The sequence below is a fragment of the Electrona antarctica genome (genome assembly GCF_951216825.1).
Source record: "Electrona antarctica genome assembly, chromosome: 23".
NCBI classification, from domain to species: domain Eukaryota; kingdom Metazoa; phylum Chordata; class Actinopteri; order Myctophiformes; family Myctophidae; genus Electrona; species Electrona antarctica.
The window spans coordinates 10,811,465-10,826,557 of NC_136804.1; the positions used below are offsets into that span (position 1 = coordinate 10,811,465).

Consider the following 15,093-nt stretch of genomic DNA (forward strand, 5'->3'; position numbering starts at 1 on the left):
GTATTAGTATTACCCTTATTATTATTATTATTATTATAATCTTTATTGAAAAATGTATAATATAAAAAATAGTCTTTATTACGAGCAATTTAGCACAAGATTAACAATAAAAATAGAGACAGACATTTGCTTTCCCTATTACCAACTAAACCCCTACTCGGAATTGGTTAATTTAGTATGTGGCTAAAGCAGTGACCACTCGTGAATCGTGATCACATCAAAGACACAAACTGCTACAATTTACAATTTACAATTTAGGCATTTAGCAGACGCTCTTAATCCAGAGCGACTTACATTAGGCAAGAACAAAAGTATGGGAATACATCACATATATAAAATGCATTTATCAAGAAACATGCGTAAGCTAAGAACGTAACTAGAACATATCTATATAATGACACTATACATATTAAATATACATATATACTATACTATGCTATACATGTGTACTATGATGTGCTATGACTACATACAATGCAATTATTGTGCTGTCTACATGACATGCTATAAGTCTGTTTCAAATGCTATCTAAGTCTAAAAAGTGCTATCTAAGGGGGTAGGATAAGTGCTATGGGCCATGATGGAGTCTGAAAAGGTGGGTCTTCAGACTACGGCGGAAGATTGGGAGTGATGCTGCAGTTCTGATTGCAACGGGGAGTGCATTCCACAGTTTTGGGGCCAGAAGGGCCACAACCGGGCTACAACCGGGCTACAACCGAGTGCACGTTGAGTCAATGAACACATAGGCGTGAGTTCCCATACAACATGTGGCTCAACTTTACTGAATGACTGCGCTACCCTCAGCGTGGAAGACGCCACACTACACACGGATTACAATGGCAGGCACTCTGATCTCATTGCATCACTCTTTGCAGCGCAAGCTGCTAACCCACTGCCTCCTCTCCTTTCCTTACCTCAGAACCGAAACACTGCTCGCAACTCTCTCTCTCGTTGCGAGCAACACGGTTTGCTGCAACCTGCTCACGGAAGCGTTTGTTCCAGCTAACTTCTAGCGGCACTGAAATTCATGTTGATGCCAGAGACACTCCCACTATAGAGGGTATGCGCGTGACATCATCATCATACCAGGAAGTATTATGCGGAAATGCCTACTGGCAAAAAACTACTTTCTGTCCTTGACAGCCCATACATCCAAACAGAAAAGTCATATTTGATTGCATTAAATGACTTTAATCAACATTAAACTCACTTTGTCACTCACTTTGCCACTCGATCTGCCATTCACTTTATGCATGCGCATACCCTCTATACTCGTCATCAGCCCACGCTGCCCCACCCGACCGCAGTGAGGTGACGGTACTTCATTAGACCCCTTGGTGTGGTTCTTATGTCTTCCCTTTGCATTTAGGGTTTCTTCCTGGAGGCTGAAACCTTGACAGTCAAACGTGCCAATGAAACATAAACAGTGATATAGTGACATCACAATATCATCCCCTCCCCTAACCTCTCCCCCTTTAACCTCTCCCCCAATACAACAACTGCTGTGGGTGCGGCTTCAGTTCAGATGGATCACCATGAACTGGTGGACGTGTCCACAAAAGCGACATTTTAACAAATACTGTACACTTTTTTGAAGAAATCTTCCTCCTTATATAATAATAATACCTGATGATCATGTTTTAGGGTGGAAAAAAGTCTCGGCAGTCCATAATTAAGACCAAAACCAAACCAAGGTTAGCAGTGATGAAGATGTACCGCTGATCGACACATTGTCTTTCTTTGTACTTCATGCACCTTCAATAAAAGGCTTACATTTGTACGAATTATTCCACTTGCCTTCGTTTATTTTATTAAACTACAGGGTAACAATCGTTTCATCCATTAGACTGCATTTACAAAGTTCTAGGGTTGGGTGATATATTGGCAATCACATCAATATCGGCCAATGTTAAAACGGCCCCGATATAAACAACCGATGATTGATTGTTTCTGTCTTAGCTGCATCAGAAGTCCGTGTCTAACAGTCATGATGCTGTTTACAACGAGTCAGGTCAGCCTTCCTATTCAACAGTGCTTTCCTGATGTTTCCCTACCTGCTTTACATGACATGGTAGCCAGCCACACATTTTTGGACAGCAAATTGTGCTAAATATACTGTATGTGTGTGACGGCAGCAGCAGCTTACTGCCTGCAAGCGTTTATGCTAAGTTAATCATCAAAACAAACAGGGCTGGCATGTGCGTCTTTGGCGACGGTTGCCAGATTTTATGCTGAGAGAGAGAAACAAGCAACCAGGTCTATGAAAATTAGTTTATTTATTGTCGAATATTGTTTAAAGGACAACTTTCGTTTTTTTCAACCAAGGTTCATGTTTTAGGTTGTTATTAGAGCAAGTAAAAGGTGAGTGTAATTTTTTTTTCATTTGCTGCTTTGTTTCGTTTTAGGGATTTTAGCTGTTTTTGACAGGGGGTGGGGGCATTCGAGCACGGGGCTAAATATGTATTTCTTTACAAAATGTTAAGGTGATTTATTTTTTTATTCTTTACTATAGTCCTACTAGACCCCAAGAAATTACATTTGGCCACAAAAGATCACGGGATCTACTGAATGTGTCAAACTGGCATATTGAGCCTATGACACTCTGGCCCTTTTTTCACCGGTTGGTTCCCAATGGGAACTGGTTCAGTTCTTTTTGGTTCTTAGTCCATGAGCCAGAGCTCCAAAATTGGAACATTAATTATGAATTGAGTGGGCAAAACCATACCTATATTAGATTGTTATCACCATGAAACTTCCCCAATTGATTACTTACAGGCATTATGTAGGAAAATATGCAAAATAATAGAAAATATGAAAAAGCTACTACTGTGGAAGGGTTATCATGTATTAATTTACTTGTATTGATCCTATAAACAATTTAATATAGGTCTAGTTTTTCCCACCAATTTTGGAGCTCTGGCTCATGGACTAAGAACCAAAAAGAACTGAACCGGTTCCCATTGGGAACCAACCGGTGGAAAGGGGGTCACAGTGTGGCTACCCCCCAGTAGGCTACCTTCACATTCAGTAGATCCTGTGATCTTCTGTGGCCAGATGTAATTTCTTGGGGTCTAGTAGGACTACAGTATAGTAAATAATAAAAAAATAAATTGCTATAACATTTTGTAAAGAAATACATATTTAGCCCCATGCTCGAATGCCCCCGCCCCCCTGTCAAAAACAGCTAAAATCCCTAAAACGAAAGAAAGCAGCAAATGAAAAAAAATAACACTCATCTTTTACTTTCTCTCATAACAACCTAAAACATGAACCTTGGTTGAAAAAAACTAAAGTTGTCCTTTAAGAGCAGTGGTTCTCAAACATTTTCATGTCAAGGACCCCCAATATTTTAAAGCAAATTTACAGAAAAACAAGCCCAAAGTAGCTTATAACGAGCAGATTAAACAACATCGGTTATCGGCCATAACAGCAATTCATTATATTGGATATTGATATCGGCCAGAATATCGGTACATGTACGGATGTACAATCGGTACATCCATACAAAGTTCCCCAATATTAAAGTGAATACACTAAAAGTTCTTTAGGGAGACGGTTCCAGAGTACAACATAGGCCTACTTTAACAGCTACATTATCCTCAGGGGAAAATATTATAAAAAAATAATTCTGACAGTCTCTGAGACAGGGGGTTAAGTGAGGCTAGACTGGTTAGAGGATCAGCCATATTTCTATCACATGCACGTTGTGTGCACCACACACACACACACACACACACACACACACACACACACACACACACACACACACACACACACACACACACACACACACACACACACACACACACACACACACACACCTTACTGCTGTGCCGTCTAGTTTCCATGGCAACAGCAGCACGACAAGCCCACAGGGTCCTTGTGGTGTTGCCATGTCTGCTTATTATAAGCGACTTTGGGATTGTTTTTCTGTAAAGTAGTTTGTAAATGTTTGTAGTTGCGGGTTGTGTTTTTTGGGGGACTTGTTTCTAAACTGTAGCATTGCTTATTTGGGCTTGCTTGATCCTAATAATGTGTTCTCAAAATGTTTCATGTGAAGGATGCCCGAATTAATATGTATTTGTGTGTGGAGAAGAAAGAAAGAAAGAAAGAAAGAAAGAAAGAAAGAAAGAAAGAAAGAAAGAACTGAAAACAAAGCTAAATTGAATTGTCATAGAGAACAGTATAAGGTAGGGTACTGAATTAAATTGAGCTACTCGGGTGCCCTTGGGGTGCCACCCCCAATAGCAGCCCTTTTGTGACATATATTCATATTTTTAATTCATAATTTTAATGCCAAAAGAAAAATCCGTGATTTACACACTATATCTCATTTTGACGGGGCAAGACTATAGTATTGGGACAATCAGTACTGATGGTGGCGGTAACGTCACCATTGTGCCGATTCTGACCAAAGAGAGCGAGTGAACGATGACCACTTCCGGTTTGGATCAAAATATCCGGTGAGGCTAGACTGGTTAGTATCTTTGCTACTGTGCAACACCATCAGATGTCCGGAATGCTAAGCTATCATCGTATTTTTCATAACTAAGTCAAATTAAGCTCTAATCAAGCCCAAAACATCGCATTTTACGCAGCGATGCATGCGCGATCACGCGCGTGCGTGATCGACCATGCACGCGCGGATTTCGGCCAGTTTTAGGAAGATTACATCGGCCGTTAGCCAAATTAGCCAAAAAATGCTACATTTTGCTACATAAAGCTCCCGATTAGGCTCCCGATTGACAGCCCGTCAATTCCGTCAACGGAAGGTTTGGATTTATTGATTAATTCCGTCAAATCCGTCAACAGGAGTTCAAGGGTTAAGGTGTTATGTGCACGTATAAAGATGAAACACGTGTTTACGTGCGTGTATACGCACTTCAGCCTCCATGCATCATGTAGGCCTAGTCCAGTCATGGTCTCCCACAGTGAGAGCCCCGTCCTATCCGTTTCACAGCGTGACAGAGTGTTTTCAGCTGCGTCCTCCTTCGTCCCAGGTCACCTTTAACTTTTGGCCGACGGCGCGTATTCACTAATTAGCGCCGTTCGTTATCAACTCCCTGTGATTAATGGGAGTGAAGGATACCTGAACTAGGTGGCATACAGCGGCTGGACCTGCGCAGCCCTAGACACCAAGGACAAATTAACTTGTAGAGGTCCCTAATGATCCGCTCCGAGAGCTTTGAAGGTTTCTCAACACATTGTGTTATACTTTAGCTATTGAAAAATAGCAGATCTACAAGCTCATAGCGCGGCACTGAGTGCCGCGCTACGAGCTTGTTGATCTGTCATTTTTTGAAAAATCGTGAAAAATATATATATTCTGTCAGAGCAAATGTTATAACTCAAGTATTTGCTTCTGGGGGGTCCCTGGAACAACATATTTTCAGATGGGGGTCCGCAGCCAGATACAGATAATTCTGGGGGTCCTTGACATGAAAAAGGTTGAGCACCACTGACATAGAAACAGAAAACTGTCAGGATTTAGAATCGGTCTCAGGTCTAAATGGGTTAACAACTTTTTAGCAGATGTTTGGCACAAAAAAAAAACCTCTACAAGCTTCGTGGGCTTGTAGAACAGAGCTATTTCTGTCATATAAGACGTGGGAATTCTTACATCCTCCACACAAAAGCAATCACCAATTTACTGTGACAATAAATAAAGTAAATTGTCGGGTGAGCTCCTCCCAGAAAACACAACCTGTGTATCAATGCTCTGACCGCACGCACACACGCACGCACGCACGCACGCACGCACACACACACCATTTCCGTGTGGAATCCAATCAACATCTTCAGCCATTGGGGGGGGGGGGAGGGGGGGGGGGGGGTAACACCCATAGAGGCTTAAATTTGTGATCTCCACATTAATTTCCTCTCTGATGAGACATGTCATTAAAAGGCAGCATGTCTGAGCCAATGGAGAGGTGCGCGTGCGTGCGTGCGTGCGTGCGTGCGTGCGTGCGTGCGTGCGTGCGTGCGTGCGTTCGTTTAATGGTTGTTTCAGGTAGAGATGTACTGGACCAATACCACGTTTTGTGATTCATTCTGTATGTAGCAGCACGCTGATGACGCGCAACACACAAATAGCCCATCTGCAAGCTCACGACACGTCATGCAGTGATGCACTGTAAACTTTTAGGTCGGCTAATTTTAGCACAAACACGCACGCACACGGCGCGCACACACACACACACACACACACACACACACACACACACACACACACACACACACACACACACACACACACACACACACACACACACACACACACATGAAATAATGAAGCATATGCCCTTTTCTTTGCTCCTATTATTTGTTGTGTCAGGGTTTATTTTTTATTTTAAAAAATTGCAGGAAGTCTCCCATATCGTTGCTGTGGGGCAGAAACAGCTATCTCAATTTTTCTACTTATAACTTAGAGTATATATATATATATATATATATATATATATATATATATATATATAAAACAGTGCTATTGAACACCCGTTACGTCTGTGTGTGGTTTACAAATATAGAACCAATGAAATTAAAAAGCACTTCTTACTAAACATCCTATTTCCACATCACATCCTTTGATTGATCAAAGTCAGACAGAAAGATCTCCACGTTGGTGGTCAAAAACCTCCCCTTGAGCTGCATTTGGATGAAGTGATGATAATACAAGGACACATTTAACACTTAGCGTGCCATTGCCGACGATTAAAGTCAATTGAAGCCTAATTTTGATACTGACGCTTAACGCCATTGCCGACGGCCTTCGGCAATTGAGCTTTTATAGCGCGTTCGATTGCTTGAGCCAAAATGCTACTCACGTTAGCCGGTTAGCTAGCTGTGTTGTTAGCACAGCACTGGATCGCCCATCTTAGATCGTCGTCGCCATAAGAATCCATTCTATCCATTTCTTTCAATCGCCTGTATCTCCTATTCCTTGTCCCAGATGGCATTTTGGTCAAAACAGCGTTTCTTTGACGGCACAGATCGGACGATGTAGAGCTCTCCAGAGCTCCGGTCTGGCTTCAGATGGTAAACAAGGCCTGTCCGCTCCGTGTAGCTTCCTAGGTTATGACTACTGCTCATGGACCGGAAATGGCAGCTTTTCAAAATAAGAGCTCAAATTAAAAAAATGCTGGCGTGAATTAGATCCTAATTTCTTTCTTTCCCATTTCCTGAAAAGTTAATACTAATAGTCATGGTTTCTGCAGGACAGCAGAGATATTTACTTCACTCCGAGCGACTTCATTTATAGTTTTTCTGCTGTATTGTTATTGTACAGTACCATGCATTCACCCGACCCCCTGGGAAAACCTTCCACTAACGATGCCATTCTGTTCAGCCGTGTTGCTGGGATCCCTGCTGTTTGTTGACCATTTGACGCAGAGTGAAACTGTAAAGGTCCTTGCAGACTGGACGCGTTTTTTCGGAAAACCGGCGGAGAAACGCTGCTAAAAATCCGAAAAACGCAGCAGTGTGCAGGGACCTTAACCCATTTTAGGCGGGAACGCCCTTTTGGTGGTTTAAACATTATGGTATAATTTAGCTGTTGAAAAATAGCAGATCTACAAGCTCATAGCGCGACACCGAGTGGCGCGCTACGAGCTTGTAGGTCTGCTATTTTAGAAAAATCGTTAAAATATGCCTCAAATCTTTCAGAAAATTGTCATGATTTAGAAAACAATCTTTTTAAATTTCGACGTCAGGCCTGCATGGGTTAAAGGTCTAGCAATAACAAGAAATACCATGGTTGTCATGTGCCTCTGCCGGCGCCAACCAGTTCCAGTTTACATGCATGTCTTTCTGTCCTGACTCATAGGCTACTGGACTACAGTAGCCCATATTATTATATTATATTGCACCTGTATTGCAATGTTTTGCAAGTTTTTAATTCATGCGCTTTAAAGGGATGCCAGGAAAGTGGTAAACACATCGGGACACATTACCATCTGCATAACTGCCGATACCAAAAAAACAATCAACAACAAAAGAAACCTATGCATGTTAATTCCAGCTTGTGGCAGCAAAAAGCTGTCTCATACAATGCTAATTGAAACACCGGCCACAGCCGCACGCACACGCGCACACGCACACACACACACACACACACACACACACACACACACACACACACACACACACACACACACACACACACACACCCCAATTCATCCACTCCTCTAGCCTCCCAAATCCATGAGTGATTATAGATCAGACTGAGTGAGTAACCGTGCGCGCAAATCCTCTCCGTGGGTCGTGCTGCCGCCTCCCCAGTGTCTGCTTTAACCCATTAAGACCTAAAAAATGTCATTTTCCGTTTTTCTGAAAACCATTTTTCGTTATTCAAAACATTTTCATGTCAAGGGCTGCCAAAATTATATGTATTTTTGCCGCCGACCCCCATCTCAAAATATTTCGCCAGAAGCAATGATTTTAATTTTTTGTAAATGATAAAAATATTTGCACACATTTTCACGATTATTCAACAATAACAGATCTACAAAATCGTAGTGCAGCCCAAATTGGCGCGCTACGAGCATGTATATCTGCTATTTTTGAATAGCCAAAGTATAAAATGATTGGTTAAAGTGATTAAAATCTGATGCTTTCCCGGTGTGGATGGGTTAAAGCCCTGCCAACCGAGACTGTGGACTGTCAAGGTGAGTTTCTTATCTCCATGGTGTCCTTGTTAAACCGCCCGCGTGACAGCCAAAGATCTCCCACGTCACTTTGCCATGACATCTGCTGCTCTTCTTCTTCCAGAGAGTAGGCTAACACCTGGTCCTTTCTTTGTCCTCGGTGGAGTGACGGCATCGTGCTCTACTTTCAGTGTCGCCGGATTTCAGTGAGAGAAAGAAAAAGCAGTAAAGATACCACTTTTTTCCCTTCCCTATACCAATTTCCGAAAATAACCCATAACTTGCGTAGCGGTCGATACCGAGTACCGATCCGATACCAGTGTGAAATTTAACACTTAGGCCGCTATCATTTATTGAAAAATTAGGATCTAATTCACACCAGCATTTTTTTTATTTGAGCTCTTATTTTGAAAAGCCGCCATTTCCGGTCCATGAGCAGTAGTCTTAACCTAGGAAACTACACGGAGCGGACAGGCCTTGTTTACCATCTGAAGCCAGACCGGAGCTCTGCAGAGCTCCAGATCGTCATATCTGTGCCGTCAAAGAAACGCTGTTTTGACCAAAATGCCATCTGGGACAAGGAATAGGAGATACAGGCGATTGAAAGAAATGGATAGAATGGATTATTATGGCGACGACGATCTAAGATGGGCGATCCAGTGCTGTGCTAACAACACAGCTAGCTAACCGGCTAACGTGAGTAGCATTATGGCTCGAGGAATCGAACGCGCCATAAAAGCGCAATTGCCGAAGGCCGTCGGCAATGGCGTTAAGCGTCAGTATCAAAATTAGGCTTCAATTGACTTTAATAGTCGGCAATGGCGCTGAAAGTATTAAGCACATCTAGGACAGTGGTTCTCAAAGTGAGGTCCAGGGACCATCTGGGTTCCTTGATGGAGTTCCAAATGGAGGTCAGTAACTCTGTGAGGGTGCAAATGGAACCAAATAGACCCTTACAGAGCCATTGAGTAAGACAGAGTTACGACATTGAGGGGGCAGAAAACTAAGTGCTCGAGCGCTGTTCATGCAGCCTGAACTGGGACAAGCTGGAGTTTGAAATACATTGTTTTCAATGAGGGCAGCGCAAATAAGAGCAATTTTAGTGTGCAACATGACAACTGTTTTAAAGTATTGTACAGTAACAACCAAAGTCTCTGTAATGTTTATGTTGTACTATTACTAAAAAACAATCTAAAATAAAGGGATTTAAGATCATTAAAGCTGGGCTGTTGCCTGAGTCCAATGCTTTTCTGCCAACTTCCGGTCCAGGACCGATTCGCAGTGCTCTTCGCCAATAGAAGTCTATGCAGAAGAGCCGCCATGAAGTGAACAGAGTTGTCAGAACTCTGTCTTACTCTATGGCTCTGGACCCTTACACGTCTGTAACTCTTATGCAAACGGAACCAAATGGACCCTTAAAGGGTCACTTCACCCACTACACATGTTAGTCTCATCGCGGTGTACACGGTTATGTTTGTTTACGCAAGACACAAAACGTTTAACCACTTAAGTGCCACCCGTCTTAAAACCCTTTTTTCTCTGAATCTACGCTGCATCCGTGCAGCGGAAGTGATGGGCGCTCTTATCATCCTACATAATCATGACATAAAATAGACACTATGGGCGTTATTTTTTGGCACGCCTTACCCCTAAACTTGTTTGCCATATTTTACTTATCTTGAAAAACATTCAAACTAGCCGATCCACACACACACACACACACACACACACACACACACACACACACACACACACACACACACACACACACACACACACACACACACACACACACACACACACACACACACACACACACACACACAGAAGAGACAGGGTCGGGGAGAGCCAATGTGCTGACTGACCACACTACCAAGCAGAAAACAGAGCATGCAACATGATAATAAATGCTTTTTCTTTCACATGAACACAGATGTAATTTGGAGGTGTCGACAACAAAAGCACAAACCAGCACGTTTCAAAGCAGCAGCAGAAGAAAACAGACCCTATAAAAATCTCTCCGCAGTAGTACGTGAGTGAACGTGTCATGATGGCGCTAATGTCACGTGACGTTATAGAATATATCGTCGTTGTTTCGTTGTTTACAGTGTTAATTTCGTCGGCTAAAACTATGGCGAACTACCGAAACTCTTCACTGACGAAAACTAAATACAAACTAAGCTACCCATGACGACTAACTAAAGTGTTAGGGAGCGATTATACTAGTGGATAAAAGATCCAGTAGAACTAAAAGTTTGTTTGCGCTCGGGTGTTGCACTCTGAAAATAGAGGATCTATAGATCTGATGTTGTCTGCATGCAAGTGTAAAATCTGGCATTACAGGTCATCAGGTTACCGCCATCAACTATAACGTTATGATATTTAGTCGACCAAAACTAGACTAAAAGTAAGACATTTCAGATGACTAAAATGTGACAAAAAAAACTACATTTTATTCAAAGGAATATGACTAAACTAAATCAAAGTTTGCTGTCAAAATTAACACTGCTATGCATGACGCTGTGAGTGACACTTGATGTGACCCCCGGTGGGAGGGGCTTAGGCCTGAAGCGAGGTGGGGGGGCGGGGCGTGAATGAAACGTGAGTGAGTGGGGGGAGGGAGGGAGGGAGGTGACAAGTCATGTTACGTGTGATGTCACGTGGCGACGGTCACGTGGTACAGATGATCAACGAATCACAAACAATACGGAGGAGGGTGAAAAGGAGTCAATGACAGTACACACATTATAACACAACGTTGATAAATAAAATAAAAATGAAATCAATCTTTCATATCCCAGAGAGTTCCGTTTTGAAGTGGCTTGCTTCGAGGTGTGGGTTTCAGGGACGTGTGCAGAGAGTATTAGAGAGGCAGGGGCTGGGATCCCGTAAGAATTAAGGCACTATTGGACAAAAATATCACAACGCATCTCTGATGCGGCAAGTGTAGTAGGTCTGCTAATTTCAGCACACCACACTGCCATACGCTATAGCCTCGCACAGCCAATAGCCAGCCTTCAATCTGCCTTTGTAATGCATATTGCCCCAGCCAGATTGAGTCTGGTGGCGCTCATTTGTGGGCATATTTCGGCAGACCAGCAGTAGTGGAGGACCAACCAGGGCCCAGTATGCACATAATAGGGCGGACTAACCGGACATACCAGACTATTATCACCAACCAGGGCGCAGTATGTGTGTGTGATGTAGCGGGCTGCGCTACTCTGATTGGTTGTAGGTCTAACCAATAGAGTCCATTATTGGATCTTTTTGTAACACAGAGGAGAACCAGACAAATATCCACAATAGTGATATTAGTATGGCTACGCGAGGCTAGTCATATGCGGGGAGCAAAGATCGGAATCTTAGAAGTGCTTAGAGGAGAAGATTGGCAGAGATCCAATTCTTCTATGATGCGCTCGGTTTGCAGTGCTAGCTAATGGTCCCTAACCACAAAGTAATCACCCAGACACAACGGAAAGTTCAAGTCTCTGACCTCTCATAGATCTCAAACCCAGGGGGGTTTGATTCTATGAGATCAGTATCCCCCGTTCCATTTTAACGAGGCCGCTCCTGGATCCTACGCTCGTATTTAACACAGCGGACAGAGCCGGCTCTCCGAGTTACTCACCAAACATCTGCAGTCTGACATTTCAGTTAATGATTAATGATTAATGGCTCTGTGAAGCTTATTATTTGAAGGACAAAGCTAAGCCTGTTGTGAGTTCATAACTCCCGTCAGTGCTGCCAGGTTTTGCAAGAGAAACACGCGGCCAGGTCTATGAAATACAACTGATTCTGAACTCCACTTTAAGTTACCAAGCCCCCAAAACAGAACCTGTCACAACCTGCCCAATATTTACATGTCACAGAAAAACAAGCCCAAAGTTGCTTATAATAAGGAGACATGGCAACAAAGCTCCCTATCCTTCTGTTTTGCTGCATTCTCTCTCTCTCTCTCTCTCTCTCTCTCTCTCTCTCTCTCTCAAAAGTGTGATTTTGTTGACACGTTATTGGTCCACAAATGTTTTGCTGCTTATTGTGTCCAGCCCTGCAGGGGGCAGCGTTCCAGCGTCAATACATTCACTCCCCTTGCCGGCATTTTCCTGCCACCTCACAATGTCACCGTGTGATTCCAGTGAAAAGCAATACAATTAGCAACCAAAGCGACTTCGGTGGGAGGCTTAATTGCTATTGATGTACCTCAGCCCAGGCAGTCGGCCGCAGTCATTCTCAAACATTCTTTCCTGCGGAGGAGGTACAGAACTTTTGTAGAAATGTAATTGGGGTGAACAAACAGAAATCTGGCAGGTACATTGCGTGTGATTATGTGGGAGGATATTGACTAATCTAACTCCCAGCACAACTATTTTGTTTGTTGGCTCTTGTTGAGAAATAAGAACCAATGACCTTCATTTTTTCATGACCGTCATTATAAGTGCATCGCCTTTTCATGTAATATACAACAGTCACCAGGGGACTGGAAATCAAGATGGTTTAGTTACAGTGTAAGGGATTTATACAAATATTATACAAATCTTTTTTACTCAATTTGACAATTTATTTTCCTTTCTCAGATTCTATGAGACTCTACCACGTATTTGGAAGCGAACGGCAGGTGCATTGTTGGGAAGAATAATATTCTATGATTATTTATTTTTGAAAGATTAGTGAAAACGCTCTGAATCGCTGGTAAGGGCAGCTATAGACAATGTTTTTAACTCACGGCAGTCAATAAGTTAAAAGGATCCACTGCAATGACATTTTCGGTCATTTTATTTTGAAGTTTCAGTCTGAAATGGCCTCGCAACCAATCAGAAGGTTCCATACACCGTTTAATCTCACACGTGTGGCGTGCAGGCGTGCAGGCGCACACTGGCCAAGCGATAGAGACACGGCCGGAAAAGTGTTTGTTACCAAGTTGCTTATTTCTAACCTAAAATGTTTTCAGACCCAAGATTTTCTTGGCATAGAGGGGCGAATCAAACTAGCACTGATAACGGATGCTGGCTCCCGACTGGCTCACTGACCTCTGTGCGCGCCTCCCCTCCGCCCCCATCACATTTGGAGCGACGCCCCTCTGCACTCTGATTGGCTAGGGGAAATACAAGGCACACTCCCACGCCCATTTCCTGGGCTGTTCGCGAGGCTAGCCCCCCGAAGGGCTTATAAACCACTTCAAAATGGACACAGCAAACTGGGGTAATTGCGTCAACCACTGTGGCGCCATAAATAAATAACGAGACACGTTTCGTGACTCTGCTGCAATTAACGATTAAAAGAAAGGAGAGAACAAATTGGTTTAAAAGAGGAGGGGGTGGGGAAACAAAGGAGGAATACGTTAAGCGGTGGTGGTGCTGAGAGGAGGATGCAGGGCAGGGGGAGGGGGGAGGGGAGGGGGTCTTACCTCGGGACGCAGGCTGTGGAGGTCTCTCCTTCAGGGACCTCCGGGGCCGGGCAGCAGAACTGATGGAGAACAGTCTGGTTGCTGTTGGACACAGAAAACAGAGCAGGGTTCATTTCATCTACCAAAACTACTGTATATGACGAAAAAATGCCAGCCGACTACCCTTTTTCCACTGACGCAAATTATATAAAAACAAAATAAATACTAAGCAATTTTGAACATTTCGTCAACAAAACTAGACTAAAATGTTAGGGAGGGACTAGTGGAGAAGAGAGCCAGTATAGAACAAGGGGCCAGTGAGGCTATTCAACGTTGAAGCTCTGGGCCCTAGTGGTAGGAGGAGGGACTACAGGCGGACCCGTGGGTTCATGACGTGCAGCTGGGCTTTAACATTGAGCGCTCGGTTGCACTTCCGCATTTGACCACCACAATTTGGTGGTCAAATGCGGAAGTAGACGTTCTGAGACGGTACTTCGGGCAGTCTTCCGGGTGCTTCAAAACGCCACTGAGCAACTTCCACTGACATGAATAGCTGGGGGGGCGGAGCTTCGCGCCAGTTCAGTCTCTATCCTTTTATATACTCTATGGTATAGAACTAAAAGACGAGTCATTTTATGTTTGGTTGCGGCTGTTGCACTCTGAAAATAGCAGATCCACAAGCTCAGATTGGCTTGTAGATATTTGCTGTCAAAATTAACACTAGAACAGAGAGACAGAGAGATCAGAGAGGCTACAGCCACAAGAGACCAACTGTCACACCCCTGCCTTGGGTGAGTATGTAATCTCTTAGCAATCTCAGTACGACCAGACATTATGAATAGATGGCAAGGCACACAGTTTGGAACATTTTAAGTTTAATAAGTTTAATTTCCCCAAGTGGCAATTCAAAAGTGGCAATAAAAACAAAAGAAAAGAGACCATCAGATATCTCCTGAGGAGACAGTGACCGACAGCTCCTGAGCACCTCCGTAGACAGACAGCAGCAGACTGACAGAATGATGTGTCATTATGGTATGAATTGTTGGTGATTCTCTTCTTGAATGAAGT

At 43.3% G+C, this 15,093-nt stretch overlaps 1 protein-coding gene across 1 annotated transcript in view; it reads right to left on the minus strand.

The window, feature by feature from the left end:
- Positions 1 to 15,093, minus strand: part of iqsec3a (IQ motif and Sec7 domain ArfGEF 3a) — a gene marked incomplete at its 5' end in the record, with an annotated part of 168,010 nt that overhangs the window by 120,712 nt on the left and 32,205 nt on the right. The window contains one exon of the mRNA XM_079494199.1: positions 14,047 to 14,127. Within this exon, the coding sequence (XP_079350325.1) occupies positions 14,047 to 14,127 (81 nt within the window). The remainder of the gene's footprint in view (positions 1 to 14,046; positions 14,128 to 15,093) is intronic.